Raw genomic sequence first — 16,795 nt, 5'->3', positions numbered from 1 at the left:
CGCACACACTCACACTCACACACACACACACACACACACACACACACACACCTCTCTTTCTCCCTCTTCCTCTCACTCTACAGGCATCGGACAGTGGATGGAGGACTCTGCCATACTATACTTGATTCAACTAGGAGACCTTTCTTCTCCACTTAGTATATGGTAGCCTTATTAAGTTTGCTCTGATGGCCCTTGGAAGTACTTCTCAAAGATCTTTTGAGAACAATGTCAGTTACTAATTTTGGTTCCTAAGTGAACAATACTTCCATCCAGCTACAAAATAGGGTGAAAGTGACTCACAAGAGCAAAAAGCTTAGGCATTATGAATTCAGCCCATTCCCAGTCCCATAAAAGTATTGTTCTTCAATTAACTGTGCTCATGAACTCCATCAAAGGGTACTTACTAAGCAATAAAATGCACCTTAATTATAATCCTTCAACCAGAGAAGTCAATTTTTTTCATCTTAATTAAATTAAGCTGGTTAGAAAAACCATGGAGGCAGTTGGTGATACAGTATCAAAGTAATGTTTAGGGATGAGAAAGAATTAGTAAAGTGACTGATGGAATTATTGACTTTATTCACTGCTGAGGCCATTAAGAAAATTTTAATGCCACTATAATCAGACATAGAAGCATCTTTAGAATAAACATCAGTAAAAAGAAAAAAAGATCCAGATCCTATTTAATAAAGTAGATATAAAACCATCATTGTGAGTGAATAAAATTTAACCAAGTGTTTTAAAGACATTTGAAGGAAAAATTGTATGCTTCTTGGTCAAATCATGAAATGTTATCATTTCAAACGAACAACATGTACAAGTGTGACAGACTGCATGTATGAGTCCACAAGGACTTTCCTGAAGTCCTGGGAATTATGAATTGAGTAGGTCTAACTTCAGACAGCACTTTTCATTCCTATCAACCCTCTATAAAAGTTAAAGAAAATAGTCAGTTTATGTAAGGGAAATTGCCTAGCCTATATTTCTTTGAAAATTAAATAAGACAATGAAGGAAATGGAGAAACCACTGACATCAACCCCTTAGATTTTTGAAAGGCATTTCACAAGTTTCTAAACAAGGGAATTTCTTTATAAATTATTATTGGGATAGAGACACTCAGTCAATGACATGAATAGGGAGTTCCTGAAGAAATATCAGATTAGGAATAGGGACCCTTTCTATAAATCAACAGAGTCAGGGATCTCTTAGGTACGCTATAGAGCCCACAAAAATGTGCATATGTCAATACAAAATTTCATGTGAAATTTTAGGGTTTTCATTAGATCTTTAGATTCAGGGATCACTGGCCATGCATCTATGCTTTCAAAATTGGGACCAACATTATTTAACACGTCTATAACTACTGTTTAAAAGTTGAGTGCAGAGTGAATCCTCTGTAACCTTAAATTCTTGAGGAAATAATATATAAAACAATTGGAATTCACACAGCGTATCTCAAACATACAGAAAGGAAAGTGATAGGTAAGGAATATCATGTGAGCAAATATGTACAATAACATTCTGGTGTATTAGCAAGGCGTTTATGTATATTATAAACAATGTCTCAAAAGGAATGGCCTCTGCCTTTGTGAATTGTAGTTTTGCCAAGGAAATGTTGAGATCCACCAGGAAAAGGCACTAGAGAAGAAAAGAATCTGAAACTAAAAATATGTTCTCTTTGGACAACACCTAACACAATGGCATATGTTAGGAAGGATGACAGTGCAAGAGAAGGTCTAGTAAAAGAAAATTCAAATGATCAAGGGAAAACCACTTTAATGTTTAGAAAAAATTAATCAATGATGGCTCCGTACTGAGTTCTAGGGCAAATGAAGATATTTGGGGAAGTTGTCTTAACTTTATACATTTGATTGTAAGGACAATGTGCTTTTCTACATCATCTCTGAAGCAACATTGGAAACATATGGAATCAAACAAGTTTGACACAAGACATAAGACCTTGAAAAATGCCAACAGCATGCTAAAGTTTCAATTAAGAGCAAAGTGCACTTTCTTTTTTTTAAAAGAAAGTAATGCATAGCCAATAACCATGAGTTGATTCCATCTTCTGATTTAACAACTGATCAATTAACAGCTAATAAATGACTAAGTTCTAACAATAGTTTAATTGTATTCTTAACTTTATTATCCATGAATAAAAATTAGTGATGCGGTTTAAATGTAATATTTACTACGACTTAATGAGAAGCTTCTATAAACATAAAGTTATTCCTTAATTGACAGATTGTGGAGTTCCAAAATTTGATTCTATTTTCCTATCTATGGTTAATTGAGCTAAGGAGAATTCTTCATTGCTTTAAGTTACTGCCATCAACCTAAATTTAAGCTCACAATATAATCTCATTAAGTATAAGTTGTAACATATTACCTCAGCAAACTGAAATAATGGTGATTTCTGACGCAATTCAGGGGATTCGGAAACATCCTGCCTACAACTGCCAGAGGATATCTGAAACAAAGAAGAGATGGTGTGAGGCATCACAGGAATAGTTTCTGGAAGACAAGAGATGATAAGTGCCACCTATATCATTCCTATTTGAGGAAAGAAGTTTTCATTCCCCTAATTTGAGGCGAACAATGACAAAAAAGTAGTTCTAGTCTGCTAAGTTTTATACAAGGTGCCATCCAACAGCTAAATGCAGTAAAACAGGAGATGGACAAGACAATGCATTTTAGAAAAGTTCATATTCGTCAAAGAGAATTTCTCCAATGATGTCCATTTCATCTTTTGGCTTTCTGCCACCAACTCCAAAAAAACTCTACTTCTTTCATGTTGTTTGTTTCCCCAATATTTTATATCACCTAACTGCATGAAAATGCAAATGAGATTTGATGATATAAACCTTCTGGGAAAGCAAAACTAAAGTCAAATTGTTTTCTAGGTGTTCGTGTGTCTATACACAAATGTTAATCACAGAAAAGTTACTACTTACCTAAGAGTAATTTCTTTTAAAACATGTTTTCTTTTGCACTACTCACTACATACACATTTAATGTTCTGCAATCTTCACTTGCCATCTTTATTATTAATAAGTTATAGAAATACCACTGGATTAAAAAAATTTTTTTTGCTATTTATTCAGTACTCTTGTCCAGACACACACACTTCCTCTTCTATCGCATTGCTGAAAAGGACCTATTTCTGTATTTGGGTGATATAATTGCTTAGGAAGCCAAGTGTAACTCAAAAGTCAGGAAAGTCACAGAATGTTGAGAGAAGGATATTGTTATTCTTCTGATCTGACCCTTTTTACAGATTAAGAAACTTAGGACCAGAAAAATAAAAGACACCTCCCCTCTGCAACATTCAGTAGTCCCTTTATTCTCTATCTTTAGCACTTACCACAAGACATAAATATTTGTTTATTGTCCATCTTCTCCTGGCGCCCTAGTTTAATAAAGAATCCTCAACACTGCCTGCTCACAATGTCAACAAGTATTTTTTGAATAAATTAAATAAAAGTTGACACATCTTCTAAATTCTAAATCAGTGTACCCTCTCTCCCCCTTTTCTAAATGACAATGTTAGGAAGCCTTAGGGGAAAAGTTTCTTTCACTATAGAGGCAAAACAAGTTAAAAATAGTTTTTAATAACATGTTGCGGACAATAAAATAATCCAAGTTCATTGTTGCAAATCTGAAAAAAAATACAGAAGAAAAATCATCTGCAATGCTATCTACAAAAGATAAGCACTATTAATACTCATATATATTCTTCTAATTGTATAAGATAATTTTTCAACTAAAATGAGGTACTATGGGGCGCCTGGGTGGCGCAGTCGGTTAAGCGTCCGACTTCAGCCAGGTCACGATCTCGCGGTCCGTGAGTTCGAGCCCCGCGTCAGGCTCTGGGCTGATGGCTTGGAGCCTGGAGCCTGTTTCTGATTCTGTGTCTCCCTCTCTCTCTGCCCCTCCCCCGTTCATGCTCTGTCTCTCTCTGTCCCAAGAATAAATAAAAACGTTGAAAAAAAAATTTAAAATGAGGTACTGTAATAACAGTTAAAGAATGCTCTTTTTTAAACAATACATTATTTTTCCTGTGTTATCAAACCTTTTCCAATGTATTTTAATAGTGGCATGTGATTATGTTAGGTGGTTGAATCCTGTGGAAACACCTGACAGTCACCCAGATTACGTTTCTAAAAATGGAGTCTCTCAATGAAGCTCTTCATTAGACACTGAAGATGTGTTTCTCGAATAGTGTCACAGGTCACCGGGCAGGAACCAGCATTTGAAATTTTAGTTGTCACCTTTGGATTTGAAAGAGTAATGGTCACCTTCTTCTAATGATATTAAACTCCAGAGAAGAGTGCAGAACCTTTTGTTAATTTTCCACCTGTGGTCTGGATGCCAAAGCCTGGCTCTCTCACTGCCACTTGACTATTTGACAAATTGTATGCCAAATGGCCCAGTCCTACTCCCCAAGAATTTGAAGTCAAGGAGACAAAAAATGCATCAAAAAGAAAGCCAATGAATCCCGAAATTACTGGCCACAAAGAATTTCTTCATTGAAAAGAATACTTGGACAAAAAATAGTTTTATTTAGGAATGATGAAAAAAAAATCAATACTCTCTTGGTTTATAAAGAAATCCTTTAAGTCTAGCTCTAGATATCTTGGTAAATAATCAAAATTTTATTTAAAATCAACCTAGGACTAAATTAAGATTATAAAGAGTCTTAAAATTTAATAATATATTATATATATATTATATATTATTATATTATTATATATAATATTATATATTATATTATTATATATTATTATATTATTTATATATATTATTATATTATTTATATTATATATTATATATTATATTATAATATATAATAATATAATATATATTATATATATATAATAATATATTAAATTCTGTCACACAGGTGACAGAATTTTCGAAAGATATTTGGAATCTAATAGATTTAGGGTAGCTACACTGCATGCAGGTACCATTCGTGAGGAGGTTAGATACCCTGTGGCTTAGAGATCATATGAACTGTAAAAAGAAAAGTCAACTTTCTCTTCAAGTTCTGTTTACAAATTATCTGGCCATAATTACATAAGTCACAAAGTTTTAAAGTTAAGTGAGAACCTCTGCAAATCATTATTATGGACAGTCTTAAACAAATTTGAATAGAGAATTCAAATGTAAATAATTATCAAGGCACTGTAATCCTGAATGTTGTATCAATTGTGCTATGCTATCAAAGAAGTCTACAGATGCAAGTTTGTGCCCACCATGTACCTGATGCATACTAAATGTACAACAAATACTCTGACTTAATTCTGTGTGTGTATGGATACAAAGAACTCAGTGACCTGGCCAGGAATCACACAACAAAGACTGACCAATGGTTAAAATAGTAGTAACAGAATCTCTAAGGCTATGCAACTTACTCTAGTGGACAATATCTCAAAATCTAGTTACTCTTAATTTTACTCACGAGTTTAAGGCATTAGTTACTCTTGATTTTAAAGCACTGTGGACTTAGTATATATTTTCAGGCTAGTGTAAGGGCGCAAAAGTAGAAGCCAGGAGAATTGAGTTACTACTAAGCTATGTGGTTAGTTGCCTCTCTAGTCCACAGCAGAATTAGAAGACACAATTCAGAAGGGGACAGGAGTAGGAGAAATAGAAATAGAATTGCAAAAGAAGGAGAGTTGCAAAAGAAACGATACCAGTAGCAAAGAGACACAAGGAGAAGACAGAAAAACTGTAAAGAATAGACACAAATGTTTTGTAAAGCACTGTAGTCTATCTAAAAGAAATTAGAGCAAAGAGTTTCTAAGCGTCTCCTAAAGGCTTCAGTTCACTGCAGCAATTAATATTTATTAACTATGGTTCTAAGTTGTCAAGATAAGGATAATTATAAAACATAGCCTTTATTAAAAGGCAGAAATGTGTGTGATACATGCTAGGCATATTTCCATCAAAAATCTCAAAATATAAATATGGTACAATGACACGGAAAATGTATGTGGGTAGAATTTATTCTTGTGTGCTTGATAAATACGGCATCCAATGCAAGAGTGTATATTTGTGCATATACTGATTAATATACACATCTGGCAAAGAAATCTGGGAAATATCCACATAACAGAAAGAGAGTACTTTGCACAAAAGGCTCCTATTTAAGTATCAGAGGGTCCTGGGCCTAATTGCCTTGCTATTTGTATTTACAGTACTCTACTTATGACATGGGACATGCTTTTTATGGACAAACTTCAATTCCTCTATCTCCATTCCTATGCTAGAATCAGCTTACCTTCTAAAAATAACAGAATAAAAGAGAGTTAAAAATATCTTTTCACCAATTAAAAGGAAATAAAAGATACCAAATAAGCAGAGGTTAAATAAAGGGAGAAAAAAATACCCAAACAGTTGTTCCTAGAGTCTCTGAAATAATCCACAAAGCCACTAGGTGTAGCTATCTGCCCAAGAAAGAAACAGCTAATGGGATTTTTAAAAGCAAAATTTTGTTAACTTCTCTTAAATTCAATCTTCTCTGTGATTTAGCTATAATTCTTAATAACTAAGGGGAATTATTAGCAAATGAAGAATTACAACAAAGTAGTATCTTCTTCCATAAGTATACTTCATATTGTGAAACCAGTAGATACAGAAATGTGATCCAGCCTCCCGATATAAAACAAGATCACACCAGTTCGATGCATTGTAAGTGCTTTGGAAAGCTAGATATTAGCAAGAGCCTGTTCCCACTTCACAAGGCACAAGACCACAGCTACACACAGTGGGATTCTGATGCACACATATGGTCAACAAAAGGGGTAAGTGCACTGGTTCTATTTGAACCATACATTTCTTCCCTTGCTAATCCAAACATTTGTTGATAGTCACTCCTTCAACAAATACACAATAAAAACCTACGATGTGCCAGCCACAAAGACTGCTGACTGCTTTTAAGAAGCTTACATTCCACTAGTACACATTACATGATAGGGAATAAAATGCTAACTAAGGGAATGTGGCTTGTGATCCAAGTACAGGCGGCAGCTACACAGTTAAGAGGTATGTGCACACTGGTGAACTGCCACAGAGAAGCAGCCTTCACTCCTTCTGGGACAGGGAGCAGTCAAGATAGTAATGTCTGAGATATCTCAAGAAGAAGCACCAGAATTGTGGAAATGATGTGACAACAGCAGAAGGAAAAGTATGGAGGCAGTTGCCCTGTGTGTTTGCGAAACAATGACTTTCTCAGTATGGATGAAGAGTAGAAGCCTGGGAGTGTAGTGGGAGATGAATCGAACTGAGAGAAATTTGAATTCCATGTTACAAAGTTTGAAAATTAGGCTGAAGGCATTGGGGAACCAGCCAAAGTTTTCACTCAGTGGAGCAGCATGATGAGAGATACATAGTTAGAGAATTCTGTCAGTGGAGTGCAGGATGACCTTGGCTGGGAAGTGACTGGAGGCAGGAGACCAATTAGAAGGTTAAAAAAATAAACTAGCTGAGATGTGGGGTTCCAATTAAATCAGAGATGGTATTTGCCAGGCCCCAGTAATTGCCTGGAAAGATGTCAGGGCTGAGGGAAAGGGGTCGGACAAAGCCTTTCACTGAAAGAGGGAATTTGAAGAAGAAAGGTTTGGGGGTGGGGTGTAGGGGGTTGTCTTCTACGGGAGAGGGTTTGGGAGTAGAGGATTCCATTTCAGAGTTTAAGTATAAAGATCCCTTGTGATGCCAAGGGCCAGTGATCTGATTCTCGCCCTCATTCAGCATGACCCAGTCTTTCCTACAATTGGAGGCTTTCTTTGGCCAAGTATTCTATAACAGAGTACCTGAGTGATCATTTAATTTGCATTTAATATGAGATGTTAAATGAAGCTCTGAAATGGACTTGAGCTTAAACACAGGTGAATTAAATGTAAGCATATTACATCCAAGTTAGTCCCTTCAAAACGTTTTTGAGGATTAAAATAAAGCCACTCTTAATTAAACCTAAATTAGGTTAAAGAGAACCTGAGTAGTGAAGCACTGCACCTGGCGAGCTGATCCCAAGAATGAGCCACAGCTGAGAACACTGGGTTACCCTGGGGAGCATAACCAGATAACAACGCATAGACCTGCACGCTCCCAAAATTGAGAGTACGTGTCATGTGGCTGAAAGGAAGAATAAGTCTGTGGTTTCACTCAGGGCACCAGGGCTACCGGAGTATTCATCTAGCACCATTGAGTGAAGTTCTCCTATCATTATAAGCCATGTGGCAGAGCACTACTATGGAGTCCGGAACAGACTCTGGGCCACCTCTACAAATCACTGCCATAGCAACTGAGACAGCAGCATCTCTCCTGCCTCAGTTTCTTCACATGATAACGTACTTAACAGTACTACTCTGCCTTCTTCCATGGACAATGTGAAACCAGAATGCAGCAGTGTATAAAAACATGCTCTCAACAACACAGTGCCCACAACCGCCCTTCCCTTTTATCCTCGTGTTCTGCATCCTCCTCTTTCTATCCCAGCTCACTTGCGGCCCACCTTCCCCACCACCCCTTCCTACCACCTCTGGGAGACTAAAAGCCCATGCAGTTTCATCACTGTCTTGAGCAGTGTGGCCTGGGAACTCAGCAAGGGTAGATGCTTCTTTGGGCTTCAAGCCCACACTGCTGGCATATGGAAGAGGCTCGGCAAAATGGGCAGTGAACAGTGACTTAGGAAGGAAGGAAGGAAGGAAGGAAGGAAGGAAGGAAGGAAGGAAGGAAGGAAGGAAGGAAGGAAGGAAGGAAGGAAGGAAGGGAGGGAGGGAGGGAGGAAAGACAGAAAGAAAGAAGGAAAGAAAGAAAGAGAGAGAGAGAGAGAGAGAGAGAGAGAGAGAGAAAGAAAGAAGGAAGGAAGGAAGGAAGGAAGGAAGGAAGGAAAGAAAGAAAGAAAGAAAGAAAGAAAGAAAGAAAGAAAGAAAGAAGAGAAAGCAAGCTCAAAAAGCCCATTTGCTATTTAATGTAAAATTTAAATATAGTGTATTTCCTCATCAGATAGGTTTAGAAGCTATGAAACTGTGAGAAGGGAATAAAAGCTTTGATGGGAAGGGGTAAGAGTTGGGGGGGGGTTGTGGAATTCAATGCATCTAAGTATAGTAGAATAGTCTAATTAGCAGCCTAAGGAAGGCACATATCAAACGAGCTCAAATGTACCAACAGGTATGAAAATAATTTCGCCTACTTCGCTGATGTCAGAAATTATAATAAAGACAGGTGAGAACTTTCAATTTTATCGAAATCTATAGGTTTTAAAAACTTAAAACTCACAGTGTTTAAAACATGGACATAACCTTTCATTCACTTAACAAATACACTTGATCCTTGAATAACACAAGGGTTAGGGGGGCCAACAGGAGTCAAAAATCCATGTGTAACTTCTGACTCCACAAAACCTTAATTACTAATAGCCTACTGTTGACCAGAAACCTTACACATAATGTAAATCCTAGCACTGTGACTTCCTGGCTCTACGATCTTGGAGAGGTTATTTAACCTCTCTAGCCTAGTTTCCTCATTTATGAAATGGGGATAAGAATAATACACCAACCTCAAAGGGCTTGTTGGGAGTGAAATGAGATAATCAGCCTAAGTGCTTAGCATAGTGCCTGGGCCAGAAAGCATTCCTGAAATACCCCTGTAAAGGTCCAGCACAGGACACCACAGCAGAAGTGGCCTGAGCGGAGGTCAGGTGGGTAGGGGGCTGAAGGCCCCGTATCCTGCATGAAGCCAGTCCTCCTGGGTTCAGATCTCAGTTCTGCACTTCAAGTTGCACAACTCTGAGCAGGTTATTTAGCCCTTCTGCTTCCACTTCCTCATTTAATGGTTTAATATTTACTTGTGAAGCAAGACTTAACTCACAGGATTGTTGTGAAGATCAAGAGTTACTCTTTTTTTTTTTTAATTTTTTTTTCAACGTTTATTTATTTTTGGGACAGAGAGAGACAGAGCATGAATGGGGGAGGGCCAGAGAGAGAGGGAGACACAGAATCGGAAACAGGCTCCAGGCTCTGAGCCATCAGCCCAGAGCCCGACGTGGGGCTCGAACTCACGGATCGCAAGATCGTGACCTGGCTGAAGTCGGACGATTAACCGACTGCGCCACCCAGGCGCCCCAAGAGTTACTCTTAAGTAATGCATTTAAGAACAGTACCGGGAATGAAGGAAGTGCTCAGTAAGTCATAGTTTTGTAACTACTCTGCAAGCGAGGAGTCCTGCAGTTTAAATCCTATCTTTGCTCCTATCTCAGTTGTTTGAAGTCTTCTGATGAATCAAGACTTAAACATAGAATACAATGAGAAAAAAAAATTTTTTTTAAGAATTTTATTATAGTTTATAATAAAGAATATAACTAAATATAATCAAGGGCTATAATGCTTTAACACTGACAGAGCAATTATCAGGAATGAGAGGAATCAAATCTGGCTCAACAAATCAGGAACGGCTCCTTGGAGGAAGTGAGAGATTGATATTATAAACATGAAGCAAAATCTATTGAATATTTTCAAAGTTCAATCATATATAAATTTGGATAAACTGTTTTACTTTTGAAGAGGCAGATGGTGATCAAAAAAATCACTCAGATTTCCTCTGAAGCCAGAAATACCATGTGAAGAATAAGCCCCTGTATCTTTTTATATCATTAGTTCCACGAGGGCAGAGACTTGTGTCTGGGTTTGTTTCCTGACGTGACTGGCACAAAGTAAGCATAGGCAAATAACTGTCATAGGACTGAATGTGTGCAAAGATGGCACACAGTTCCTACACTGTTCAATTCTTACGTGTGACCTGTACAGTCCCTTCATAATGGAGGTGTACCATCATTTGCTAGCATCTCCTCCACTAACTTCCAGGCTAACTCAGCTACTCTGCTGAAGTCATACTTCCTACACAGTGATTTCTTCCCAGGTATGAAAAAGTTGTCTCCTTCTTGAGCACCTAGTGATAGAGAGTAAATCACAACTGCACTTTCCTACAAGTTTTCAATGGACAAAGAACTGCATGTGTGCGCACACACCTGCATGTGTGCATGCGCATATGCATGCGCTGTTGGTAACGCACACAACATCCTGTAGAAGCAATGCACGACGTAACTTAAACTTTCAAGTTAAGTATGAAAGGCCTAGAATAACATAGGGTGATAATATTAGGTGCCTGCAGTAATGCTTTTCAGGAGTTTTCAGAGTTAAAACTACCTTACAGGTTTTATTTCATTAATCTTCATAGATGTCTTGAGGGTTAGAGGTAAGTGGGTATTATTATTAGTTCCATTTTACAGGATGGAAGGCAAAGAAAAAAGTGGCTTGATCAGAACTTTACACTTCTAACAAAAGAACTAGGCTTTCTAAAATCACAGAGCTAGGGGCGCCTGGGTGGCTCAGTCGGTTGAGGCTCCGACTCTTGATTTCAGGTCATGATTTCACGGTTCTTAGGACTGAGCCCCGCCATAGATCGCTTTGCTGGCAGCCTGGAGCCTGCTTGGGATTCTCTCTCTCCCTCTCTCTCTCTGCCCCTTCCCAGTTCACGCACCCGCTCTCTCTCAAAATAAATAAACATTTTTTTTAAATAAAATAAAATCACAGACCTAAAATCTGATACATTTCCCACACATTTGAAAGTCTGCCTGGGGTTAAGTGTCTGACTTCGGCTCAGGTCATGATCTTACCAATTGTAGGTTGGAGCCCCAGTCCGGCTCTGTGCTGACAGCTCAGAGCCTGGAGCCTGCTTCAGATTCTCTGTCTCCCTCTCTCTCTGCCCCTCCCCCATTCACGCTCTGTCTCTCAAAAATGAATGTTAAAAAAAAAAAAGTCTGCCTTCAGTTACAACTAAAAAGATAATGATGCCTTCAAACCTTTTTATCAGCTATGATTATCGTGCCTCACTTTTAAAATTTTCCATTACTCCCCAAACTATCCCTTCTGTTCTAGTTAAGATGACTTTCTGACTTTTTGGCGCTGACTTAGGTCCAATACTGAGTGTTGTCTTTTCCAATACTAATCCAAGCTGTTCTATATATAATGTGTTGACTAACAGTCCCTTTCACACTCTCTGAAATGCAGCACTCTCTGCCTTTATTTTGTAATTTAATTCAGCTTTGCATTTTTATTAAAGTAACAAATATAAAAAAGTATAGAAGATTTTTAGTCCTGGAGATCACTTCTACAAACTCTAGATCAAATAATCATAATAAACTTTATTTATTGCATTTTCATCTTTAGATAATAACTCCCTGATATAAAATGTAAGGGTTTAACTCTCTTTATGTAACTGCCTTTTCTTTAGCTCTTCCCGGAGTCTGATGTGAATGTTACTTTTTTTTAAATGTTAATTTTATTTTGAGAGAGAGAGAGGAAGACACAGTATCCGAAGAAGGCTCCAGAGCCTGATGTGAGGTTCGAACACAAGAACCCGAGATCATGACCTGAGTGGAAGTCAGATGCTTAACTGACTGAGCCACCCAGGTGCTCCTAATGTGAATGTTACTTTGATGTTGAACAGATGGGCTCCTCTGCAGCCCTTTGTAGGCCTATTTTCAGCTGATCATTATATTGTGTTTTATTGATAAAACAACTTGGGTTTGGTTTCTGATTTAAATATGTTTGCTTAAATCTCAGATTCACTGGTACCATCCTTTTCCATTTCCTTCCCTCTTAGAGGATTATTTCCTAATGAGACTTCTATGCTTACATTTCAGTGGATCTCAACACAGACAAGCTTAGTCTGGCATTCTGAGCCACGGGTCACTCCTTAGTGTCTTTCCTGTTAATATATCTATTTTCTTTCCTCATCCATAAATTAATGACAAACACTTAAAAAAGTTACCTAATGCATTTCAATGTGCTCTGGATATAAAGGAAGTAGAGAGCTAATCATTTATGTGAAAAATAACTGTAAATACAAATTTCATCCCTTTTACTTGTCAGAAAAGTTACCACAATTGAAACTGCAGAAGAAAGCCTGCCTCAATCACAGCAACATGTAAAAATGTATACCTCAGAATGCAATAAACTTATTCTGGCAAATTCAGAGTTAATCAGGAGATTCAGGAAAAAGAGAAAATTCAAACATTTTCTTTGTCATTATTTCCCCACTGATATCTCAAGAACCTATAATTTCTCTCTAAAACTCTAAGACTACTTCAGATAGATGTAGAAAATATTACAGGCCAAAGAAGCTTTTAATCTGGAATTTTATTACTTCAGATATTGGAAGATATTCAGATATATCATTTACATCTGAAAAATTATTATTTACAAGAAGCCTCGATACCTTCTAAAATTATTTTTTTAAAAACGACTATTAGTATATTAAAATTTCCACATTTAAAAATATAGACTTTTGAGGATTTTTTCTAGGTACTTAGGTTTCAGGATAATGAACAAAGGAAACTCTCCTCCCTCTAAGAATATTTCAGAATAAGAATTCTGTCATGGCATTTTAAAAAGCCATTATGATTAGACTTTTCCTGTGGCAGAATTTTTGTAAAATGTCACTTTATTTGACTGGTCTTACCTCATAGTGTAAACAGACATCACAGTAATTGTTCCAAATGTCAGCAGTATGAAATTTCTGGAACTCTCTCCTTATCTCATTATCCTGATAATTTTCTTAGGAAAATGTAAGTACATATTTACTATATTTGTCTTACGGTCATCATCTGTCTATGTACATAGAGTTGTATATACATAGAACCCCTAAAGTTGTACAACCACATTTGTATATCTGGAATAAGACTAGTCTTTGCACAGAAAATAGGTGCTAAATGGAGTACACTGATATATAGGATAGGAACTCTCAGAATGAATCATATTTAGACATAGGTTAATTTTGTACAATACTCACTGCTTAATTGTTTCAGTATCTCAAGACTAGTTTCAATAATGACCTAAATATATCTCTGAGATGAGAAGTAGGAAACATGAAGAAGGAGCTGTATTCTTAGAAGTGGTTCTTAAAGACCTAACTGCTGGCAACTTCCTCCCAAGGAGCACAGATTCCCTTCTCCTACATGGTTCACTTCTTCAAGTAATTTACCTTTTTAAATTTCTTTAGCTTGAGAATTCTCAAAATAGCTCCCATTCCTCAGAAATAAAAGGTTGACCGATGCACTGTTTAAACTACTTGTGTCAAAAGCCTGCTCTTCTTAAAAGGGAGGAGAACTTCTCACTGAGAAGAGCCCAAGAGGTAAACTTTAATCAAAAGTGTGGGGGGGAAGGGAGGAAGCAGTCTTTACTATTTTTATCTATCTGTAAGTTCTATGGATGGATGTTTATTTATTTAAACGTGTTCCTGAGAGTTAGAAAGAATGGTAACAGAAGTTGGGAAGAAAACATCATTATAGTATAGTCTGTTAGAAAAGGTGATGCCAACTTTAACAATACAGCACATTCTTGGGAATCATGAGTCATACTGTCTTGAAAGGTCAAGTGTGCATTAGTATTCCAAAATTCAGCTTGGGATTCATGCTTGGGATACTCTACACCTAAGTGAGAGGCAGTCTGGTTCCTATTAGGTAGCAGCCATGTGTCAGAAAGGGAAATGACTTCCTGAGAATTCTAGTGTGTCAGGAAGTAAAAACATGCTGAATAACAAGTATGTAAAGGCGCAAAGTGACATGTCTATTTTTTTCAGCTAGAGATTAGTAGCACGTAAGTAACTACCAGAATACCAATTTACATATTCTTTTGCTACACTGAATTGAATGGAATCAAAATAATTATGTTAAACTGAATATACGGTCACCAACTATGGATCACAAATGTAAACAACACATAATAATGGCCTTTGTGATATAAGTATCCACTGTATGGCATACTGGTAACTTTTTAAAAAAGTAGAAAATACATGTATCTGCAGTGGAATGAGATGACTGCTATGTTGCTGTAAATAGCGATTCTGGTCGGGCTTGAAAAATCTCCATCTCAAGTAGCTGATGTTGGTAAAACAATATGACCTGCAGGTTAATTTGTCTGGCCTCTGTTAAATGGCCCTGGAAAAGCAAGAAATTTCACAAATGCAAACTATGCATGCTTAACTGCTACTACCTGCCCATCAAAACCATACCTAAAAATGTTTTGTAAAAGCAGTCCAGAAACTGCAAGGAAATAAGAGATCATAAAACCAAGGTCATGAGGGCCTGGGTCCTTTTTGTTTTCCATTTTAAAGAATAAAGCAATCTTGGAGTGCCATGTTTCATACACAGGAGTCTGGATTTATTCAGGTACCAGAGAGATTGACAATTAAACTCTCATTTTTTCACTAGCAAGTCTACATGAGAACATCACAAAAAACAGGGTATGTTATGAGTAGATGGAATGAGTCCTAGGACCTGCCCTACAGACCATGACACAATCATGGCAGATGCTAACATTCGGTATATTCCGTTTCTTTCTCTCAGGTTCACAGAACCTCAAAAATCTGCACCTGACTTCTTGTTTGTGTCCTCTTGGACTTATTTATACCACTACTGTTATACTCAAGGCACAATACAAAGCACAAATAGATCTTGACAAAAAGAAAAGAAAAAGAGAAGTAAAGTTTGCTTATGAGCTATAAACAGTGAAACTACAAAACACTGTGAACAGAATACAGATGTCTGTGTTTTCAAGCCCCAGCGTGAGCAGAGCGGTCAGGGATGAGGACCACCTTACCTCTGATGTTCCAAGAGCATGTTCTCCAGCTAAAAGTAGCATGCTCAGGCCTCCCATCTGAGTAGGATCTAAAAAAGTCAACAAGAAATAAATCATCAATCCACAAGCATGAGGTACATACAATCCACAGAGTCGAAAGGGAATACTAACAAAGACTCAGAATCCAACAGAACCATATATAACTTTTTATAGAAAACTTTCAAAACTCTTTATATAGCAATAACCTAGCATATGTGCTTAAGTATGTACTCATACTTTTGTGAGCCTTTTAAATTCAACTATTGTCCCACCATTCCAACATAACCTGTTCTTCAGTTCCATAGTTGTTTAGAATATGAATTATCTTCTCATGTGATGCTTCGTGCCTTACTGAATGGGGAATTTAGATGGATTAAAAAAAAACAAACCAAAAGAGTACTTATACTTAATGTCTAAGAAGTTTGACATTGTCATTCTCAAACTGTTATTTCTACCATGTAAAATTAGGGCTGATACAAAAACCAGACTATATGAGAAACTACAGAACAGAGACAAATTTTATAAATGGGCCTTCCAAAATCTACTAGTGGGCTTCACTGAAATAATCTTTCTCTAAAACTTTCAAAAACATATTTACACTAGATAATGATGTATTTTTGATATTTTAAATCTTAGGAGTATAGTCAGGCCCTTCTTTGAAATACTTTTAAGATTTTAAATGAATTCTTTTTATATTAGTGAAGGTCTTTATTCTCTTCCTTCAATAACCAACGGAAACAAAAGGACAAAATAAAAAAAGCAATGCGGTAGATCTACAATCCAGAGGTATAATTAAACAAGTTTTGTTTTTGTTTTTTTTTTAAGTAGACCTCATGCCCCATGCAAAGCCCAACGTGGGGCTCAAACTTATGACATCAAGACCTGAGCTGTGATCAAGAATCAGATGCCCAACGGACAGAGCCACCCAGGCGCCCCTAAACAAGTAAAGGATTAAAAACAATAACAAACCTATATCCTTTAAGATTATCTTAAATGAATTAAGTTTTAGATCTGTAATGAAATAACATATATGACAGTGCCTAACTCAGTGCCTGTCCTAGTGCATATAGGTCCTAAATAAATACGTTTTTATTTTTAGGAATCTCTCCTA

At 36.9% G+C, this 16,795-nt stretch overlaps 1 protein-coding gene across 7 annotated transcripts in view; it reads right to left on the bottom strand.

Annotated features, from left to right (window-relative positions):
* The window catches only part of BBX (BBX high mobility group box domain containing), a 286,976-nt gene that overhangs the window by 64,967 nt on the left and 205,214 nt on the right, over positions 1-16,795 (bottom strand). For all 7 annotated transcript variants that reach the window (XM_019839647.2, XM_003991606.5, XM_019839650.2 and 4 more), the window contains 2 exons: positions 15,667-15,734; positions 2,391-2,471 (listed from right to left, as the gene is read on the bottom strand). In XM_019839647.2, the coding sequence (XP_019695206.1) occupies positions 2,391-2,471; positions 15,667-15,734 (149 nt within the window). The remainder of the gene's footprint in view (positions 1-2,390; positions 2,472-15,666; positions 15,735-16,795) is intronic.

The sequence above is a fragment of the Felis catus genome, chromosome C2 (genome assembly GCF_018350175.1).
Source record: "Felis catus isolate Fca126 chromosome C2, F.catus_Fca126_mat1.0, whole genome shotgun sequence".
Classification (NCBI taxonomy): Eukaryota; Metazoa; Chordata; class Mammalia; order Carnivora; family Felidae; genus Felis; species Felis catus.
Note: the sequence above shows the minus strand (reverse complement) of the source record. Positions and strands in the feature narration are given on the sequence as shown.